The sequence below is a fragment of the Malus sylvestris genome, chromosome 15 (genome assembly GCF_916048215.2).
Source record: "Malus sylvestris chromosome 15, drMalSylv7.2, whole genome shotgun sequence".
NCBI classification, from domain to species: Eukaryota; Viridiplantae; Streptophyta; class Magnoliopsida; order Rosales; family Rosaceae; genus Malus; species Malus sylvestris.
Window position 1 is genome coordinate 44,978,648 of NC_062274.1, and position 7,713 is coordinate 44,986,360.

A 7,713-nucleotide genomic window follows, 5' to 3' on the forward strand; every position below is an offset into this window, starting at 1 on the left:
GCAGGAAAGACCCTTATTTTCATATGCTACAATCGACAAATTTTAGTGTTAATAAGGAAAATTAATAGGATATTTGTGTGCTACTTTGTGGTGTGCTTTTATACCTACCAAATTTTGGCACCGTTGCCGGGGATTGTTATTTCTAAATTACTTATTTTTCTATTGTTTTCTTTTCTTATCCAATTAGTGTTTTTGTTTTTATTTCAGGTACTCTTTGTAGTACATGCATACTCAAAAGTCTAAGAGCATTGATCTAGCTTCCTACGATCCAGAGATTGAACGAACATTTCGAAAGCTTCAGAGAAAAATCAAGCAAAAGTGTGCATCAGTGTCTTTACCACCATCTTCTCCACCACATTTAAGTTCGGAAGAGGAGGAGGAACCACAAGAAGGCATGGCTGATAACCGTACATTGAGGGAGTTGGCAATGCCAAATACGGATCAACAACCATTGTGCATCACATATCCAAATGCAGGAGGAGGATTTGAGCTTAAGTCCGGCATGATTCACTACTTGCCTAAGTTCCATGGCTTCTCAACAGAGGATGCCAACAAGCATCTCATGGAGTTTCACGTGGTATGCTCAGGAATGAGACCAGCAAATGTGGAGGAGGAGCAAGTCAAGTTGAGGGCATTCCCATTTACATTAGAAGCCAAGGCAAAGGAGTGGCTTTACAATTTACCTTCGGGATCAATGAACACCTGGAACCAGATGAAGCAAGCATTCTTGGAGCAATATTTTCCGGCCACCAAAGCTGCAAGCATAAGGAAAGACATATGTGCAATCCGACAACAACATGGAGAGCCCTTTGGAGAGTACTATGAGCGATTCACATATTTGGTTGCATCTTGTCCTAATCATCAAATTTCAGAGCATCTTTTAATACAGTATTTTTATGAAGGATTATGTGGTACTGATCGTATACTGCTTGATGCAGCAAGTGGAGGAGCATTCATGGACAAGACACCAATAAATGCTAAGGCATTATTAAAGAACATTGCTGGCAACACACGACAATTTGGAGGGAGAGATGAGCTACCTTTTAAGAAAGTTAACGAGGTAAGTGCTAATTCTAGTATTGAATTACAATTAGCTAACTTGACTAATCTTGTGTAACAGGTTATTGTGGCTCTAAAACAGGTGTGTGGTGTATGTTCAAAGATGGGACATGTCACGGACATGTGCCCTTCGTTGATGGATCAAGGTGGTCTTGAGCAAGCTAATGCATTAGGAGGATTTCAAGGGCAACAAAGGCAAAAGTATGATCCCTATTCCAACAACTATAATGCAGGATGGCGCGATCATCCACACTTAAAGTGGAACAATCAAGACAACGGACAACAATCTGTTCCCAACAACTATAACCGTCCGCTTGGCTTCTTTCAAGCAAGACCGCAGACACCATTTCAGCCTCAACAACAACAAGCTCCAAGTAAGTCTCTTGAGGATTTAATTGCTTCTTTAGCTAACTCTACTCAATCTCATCAACAGAAAATAGACAAAGCAATTGAAAACCTTGAGCGCCAAATGAGTCAGTTAGCAAGTTTAATGGAGCAACAACACCAACCAGGAAGGTTGCCTAGCCAAACCATGGTGAATCCAAATGCGAAGCAGATGAATGTTGTGACTTTAAGGAATGGAAAAGAAGTTTTTGAGCAAGCTGAGGCTTTAACAGAAACTGAAAAGTCTCCTAAAGATACAGAATTGAACAAAAAAGATTCTGATAAGGTAAGTAAAGAAGTTCAAAATTCATTTAACTCATGTGTCCCTATTCCTTTTCCTCGTAGGTTTATGAAGTCTAAGAAAGAGCAAACTGATAAGGAAATCTTGGATACTTTCCGGAAAGTCCAAGTGAACTTACCTCTTTTAGATGCCATAAAACAAGTGCCCAAGTATGCAAAGTTCCTTAAAGAGCTTTGTACGAACAAGAGGAGATTCAATGATCAAGAAACTGTGGCATTAAGCGAGGAAGTATCAGCTGTTTTGCAGAGAAAGCTGCCACCGAAGTTGGAAGATGCCGGTAGCTTTACCATTCCATGTGTAATTGGAGGCAAAGAGTTTGGGAGAGCATTGTGTGATTTGGGGGCATCCATCAATCTGATGCCATATTCAATGTATGAGTCATTGAACCTTAGAGACTTGAAAGAAACAAAGGTAGTAATCCAGTTGGCAGATCGTTCAAATAGATATCCCAAAGGCCTATTGGAGGATGTACTTGTGCAAGTGAATGAGCTCATTTTTCCCGCTGATTTTTTTGTTCTTGAGATGGAACATGATCCTATGCTTACTGCACTTCCTCTTATATTGGGAAGACCATTCCTTAGAACAGCACGGACGAAGATTGATGTCTACAATGGTACCTTAACCATGGAAATTGATGGGGAAAGTGTTAAGTTCAGAATCTTCAATGCTATGAGGTATCCTAGTGAATTAGAATCTTGTTTGTCTATTGATGTGTTTGATTATTTTGTGCAGGATTGTTTTAATGAAGGTGTGGGACAAGATAATTTAGAGAAGGCATTAGTGCATAGCATTACACATGAAAATTTTAATTATTCAGAGCACATTGAAGAAGAATTAATCCAAACAGTGGCCTCTCTTGAGTCTCTTTCACCAATTCGTGGTAAGTGTTCTTCCTATCTTATTTCTCTTCCTACTTCTAACGAAAAAACTTTTCCTTCTGTGATTCAGGCACCCACATTGGAGCTTAAACCAATTCCTGAACATTTGAAGTATGCATTTTTGGGAGAGGATGAAACATTACCGGTCATCATATCGTCACAACTTTCAACAGAAGAGGGGGAAAAACTGATCCGGGTACTGAAGGATCATAAAACTGCCATTGCTTGGAGCATTGTAGATATCAAAGGTATAAATCCAGCTACATGCATGCATAGGATTCTGTTGGAAGAAGGTGCAAAACCAACTAGGGAAGCTCAATGCCGTTTAAACCCACTCATGATGGAAGTCGTAAAAAAAGAGGTTATCAAACTTCTTGATGTTGGCATCATATATCCTATTTCGGATAGCAAGTGGGTAAGCCCTATTCAAGTAGTCTCTAAACGATCTGGAGTCACAGTTGTTAAGAATGAAGCTAATGAGCTAATGCCTACACGTGTGCAAAATAGTTGGAGAGTATGTACAGACTATCGAAAGATAAATAGCACCACACGCAAGGATCACTTTCCACTCCCATTCATTGATCAAATGTTAGAAAGGCTAACTGGTCATTCTCATTATTGTTTTCTTGATGGCCATTCTGGGTATAATCAAATTGCAGTTGCTCCGGAGGATCAAGAAAAGACGACTTTCACATGTCCATTTGGCACATTTGCATACCGGAGGATGCCGTTTGGATTGTGCAATGCCCCTGCCACATTTCAGAGGTGTATGGTAAGTATCTTTTCTGATATGATTGAGAATATAATTGAAGTGTTCATGGATGATTTTTCAGTTTATGGTGATTCTTTTGATACATGTCTACATAATCTGTCCCTAGTTTTAATACGTTGTCAAGAAACTAATCTAGTGTTAAATTGGGAAAAATGCCATTTCATGGTTTCGCATGGATTAGTTCTAGGGCATATCATATCTGAAAAGGGAATTGAAGTTGATAAATCTAAAGTAGAACTTGTTAGTTCTTTACCCATCCCTACTACTATCAGGTAGATTCGTTCTTTTCTTGGACATGCAGGTTTCTACCGTAGGTTTATGAAGGACTTCTCAATGATTTCTAGACCCTTGTGTCGTTTACTCCAAAAGGATGTAACATTTGATATGAATGAAGAGTGTGTGGGAGCATTCAATAAGCTTAAGGAGTTGTTATCCACGGCTCCTGTAATCATGCCACCAGATTGGAGTTTACCTTTTGAGTTAATGTGCGATGCTTCAGACTATGCTGTTGGTGCAGTTCTAGGGCAGCGTGTCAACAAATTGCCACATGTCATCTATTATGCATCTCGAACACTCAATGATGCACAGTTGAATTATTCAACAACAGAGAGGGAGCTTCTAGCTGTTGTATTTGCTTTAGAAAAATTTAGATCTTATCTGATTGGGACTAAAGTTATTGTGTTTTCTGACCATGCAGCTTTGAAGTATCTACTCACAAAAAAAGATGCAAAACCACGACTCATTCGATGGATACTTCTGCTTCAAGAGTTTGACTTGGAGATCAAGGATAAGAAAGGGAGTGAGAATGTTGTAGCAGATCATCTTAGCCGACTTGTGAATTCAAACACAGAGGAAGATCTCATCCCTTTACGTGAAAGTTTTCCCGATGAGCAACTGTTTTCATTAAAGATTACTGACCCTTGGTATGCAGATATTATCAATTATAAGGTCATCAAAAAGATTCCGGATGATTTTACACGTGCTCAAAAAGATAAGCTTGTCAAAACCGCCAAATACTACGAGTGGGATGATCCTTATTTGTGGAAATATTGCATTGATCAATTGATTAGAAGGTGTGTCCCCGAATCTGAGTTTAAATCTATTCTAACTTTTTGTCATTCTTATGCATGTGGTGGCCATTTTGGAGCAAAGAGGACAGCCCTGAAGGTATTAGAGAGTGGTTTTTATTGGCCTAGTTTGTTTAAGGATGCGTACGAGTTTTGTGCAACATGTGATCGTTGTCAACGAACAGGTAACTTGGGCCCAAGAAATCAAATGCCACAAACCCCTATTTTGGTTGTTGAGATCTTTGATGTGTGGGGCATTGATTTCATGGGACCTTTTCCATCTTCAAATGGTTTTCTTTACATTTTATTAGCTGTGGATTATGTTTCTAAATGGGTGGAAGCAAAAGCCACCAAAACTAATGATTCAAAAGTTGTTTCAGATTTTATTAAGAGTAACATCTTTGCAAGATTTGGGATACCTAGAGCAATCATTAGCGATGGAGGGAGTCATTTTTGCAATCGAACATTTAAAGCGTTGCTTAGGAAGTACAATGTCACACATAAGGTGTCTACACCTTATCATCCGCAAACTAGCGGTCAAGTAGAAGTATCAAATCGTGAGGTGAAGCAAATTTTGGAGAAAACTGTGAGTCCTAGTAGGAAGGATTGGAGCATGCGCTTGAACGATGCATTGTGGGCTTATAGGACTGCCTATAAGACTTCTATTGGAATGTCCCCATTTCGGTTAATTTATGGGAAACCATGCCGTCTTCCAGTAGAGTTAGAGCACAAAGCCTATTGGGCGATCAAAGCCTACAACATGGACATGAGTGTTGCCGGAAAGCAAAGGAAGCTTCAATTAAATGAGTTAGACGAAATTCGGAATGATGCATACGAGTCTAGTCGAATATACAAGGAGAAATCAAAGGCATTTCATGACAAGATGATCTTAAGGAAGAGCTTTGTCATTGGACAGAAAGTTCTTCTATTTAATTCTCGCCTTCGGTTATTTCCAGGTAAGCTTCGTTCTCGATGGGTTGGTCCATTTGTTATAACAAATATTTTTCCTCATGGTGCAGTGGAAATCCAAAGTGCAAAGACCGGATACATGTTCAAAGTGAATGGGCATAGACTCAAGCCATATTATGAGTCTTTTGCGGAGCATGATGTGGAGGTTGTACCTCTCCAAGAACCAGTTCCTTTTGGATGATTACTCTTGGTACCGTCTGGCTACGGACATAAAAGCAAGCGCTTATTGGGAGGCAACCCAATATTTCTATTCATTTTTTTTTCTGTCATTTTCAATTTTCTTGCATGCTAAACTGAATTATTTCTTTTCTTTGTATTTGGGTTATGTCCACCCTTGGAGTTAATTGCAGAATTATAGTTTGGGGGTCATCATTTGATTTCACTGCAAATTGGGGAAGTTTTTAGTCCAAATGTCTGATCACTTCAAGTACCACCTTCCATTCGAAGTTCACTTCCATGCCATGGAACCTAGGGGAGTGTGACTGGAGGCATCGTCCGGCTGCAAGACGTTAAAGAAAGCGCTTCTTGGGAGGCAACCCAAGCTTTCTATCTTTCATCTTTATTTTGAATAATTTTAAATTTTCTTGTTTTGTTTTTCTCTTGTTTTCTGGTTTTTGTGTTTAAGTCCTACTTGTGTTCCTTTATGCAGGTAATGATTTTGCAATCTCTACCACAACTTCTTGCAAGGTAGTTTTACATTCATAAAAACGAAGGGAACATTAAGCATATAAATACAAGAGGGAGCCTTCACAAAGGCTGCTTAGGAGAAGTTTCAGCAGTCGGCGGAGTCCCAGAAGGAGGAGGCATCAGGGGTTGATCATTTGGAGCTTCATTACGCGGTACAACCCCAGAAGACGAAGGCAAATGCTGTTGGAATAAACCCACAAACCGCTGATGATCAAGTAAAATCTGACCATCAGATTCCTGCATCTGGTCAATCTTCCTCTTCATGTTTGCAGCATAATTATGTGTGAGCCTGTGCAATTGTTTATTTTCATGCTTAAGCCCTCTAATCTCCTGTTTGAGACTCATCACTTCAGCCGCCAATGATTCAACTTGACGGGTTCGGGCAAATAGGCGTTGGGCCATGTTGGACACGGAACCTGCACACTGCACACTGAGAGCCAGAGATTCCTCCTGGCCACCACCGCAGCTGTCATATCATTCTTCATCACCGAATCCCCAACGGTAAGGGGACCAGTAGGGGATATGAAGGATGGGCGCCATATGTTGTCTGGAGAAGGCGGAGCTGCCTCTTCACCAAGGTTCAAGTCAAAACGACGGTCGGAAGGGCCAGACATTTTTCAGAGGTGTTAAAGAAAGAAGAGGTCGGACAAGTCAAGATCGTAGAAATGCAAATAGGGAGTTTTTACAGGCAGAAATTCAAGTGTGCTTTGAACGTCCTGCATACCTCTATAAAAAGCAGCACGCGATGGGATTTCAGAGACCGAAGAGGCGAGCTCAGAAATCGAAGAGGCCAACTAAAAAAATCAAAGAGGCGCCAGCTTTCTCAAAAGCTGAGCTTGCTCAGAAACCACGACAAATCTTCTTTTTCCAGATTTGTCCGCACTCGTCACATGCACCCTCTGCACTCGACGGAGCTCAAATTTCGAAGAGGCAAGCTCAGAAATCGGAGAGGAATCTGCTTTATCCAGACGTGTCAGCATCTGTCACATGCACACTCAGCTTACGGAAATCACGGGCAATCTGTCGAAGATCTCTGGTAAAGTAGAAAACACGTGAAGTTTACTGTTCCATCATCTAATGGTTGCCGACAAGAGTAAAAGAACAGTACCGGTTATTATTTCCTATAAATGTCGACCTTCACCCTCCATGGCAAGGCAGACATACATAACCTTCCATCATCTCCGAGAATGCCTTTCCACCACTCTCTCTCGAGTCACTCAGTGTTCCTTATTCCTTGGGGTACCTCTGCAAACAACCCATCCAAAGCAAAAGTATTTCATATCATGAAGGTTGAAAGCAAAAGTATCTCATATCATGCTTTCTCCCTGTCCTTCTCCTTGTCGTTGTTTTAGGACAAGGAGAAAGAGAGCAATCAACCAGCACTTGGTATCAATCTTCCGATCTGGAGCCGACTGCTTGGAACCCTTTTCTGATTGCTTACCTAGCCTTGCTCTCGAGTACTCATCTTCATCATCTTGTGCTTCCTCTTCGTCTACCACATCTGCCTGGGGGACAGATAAGGGAAGTGAAAATGATACCTCGAAGCATGTGGAGACAATTCAACTAGGGACAAGGAGAAAGAAAGTAAGAGGTGGG

At 40.8% G+C, this 7,713-nt stretch overlaps 1 protein-coding gene across 1 annotated transcript; it reads left to right on the forward strand.

Moving 5' to 3' along the window:
- The first annotated feature begins 223 nt into the window (after window positions 1–223).
- On the forward strand, window positions 224–5,611 carry LOC126603014 (uncharacterized). Its single transcript, XM_050269790.1, has 4 exons — window positions 224–1,060; window positions 1,121–2,155; window positions 4,355–4,485; window positions 4,621–5,611. The coding sequence occupies exons 1-4, from the start codon at window positions 224–226 to the stop codon at window positions 5,609–5,611; spliced, it is 2,994 nt and encodes a 997-aa protein (XP_050125747.1).
- Window positions 5,612–7,713: the final 2,102 nt, after the last annotated feature.

What these genes read in the sequence shown, in the direction of transcription:
- LOC126603014 (XM_050269790.1), top strand. Translation starts at nt 224, where the DNA reads ATGCATACTCAAAAGTCTAAGAGCATTGATCTAGCTTCCTACGATCCA. An exon ending in GAGACTTGAAAGAAACAAAG is followed by an intron (nt 2,156 to 4,354) that starts GTAGTAATCCAG and finishes GTCATCAAAAAG; the next exon opens with ATTCCGGATGATTTTACACG. An exon ending in AGGTGTGTCCCCGAATCTGA is followed by an intron (nt 4,486 to 4,620) that starts GTTTAAATCTAT and finishes CGAGTTTTGTGC; the next exon opens with AACATGTGATCGTTGTCAAC.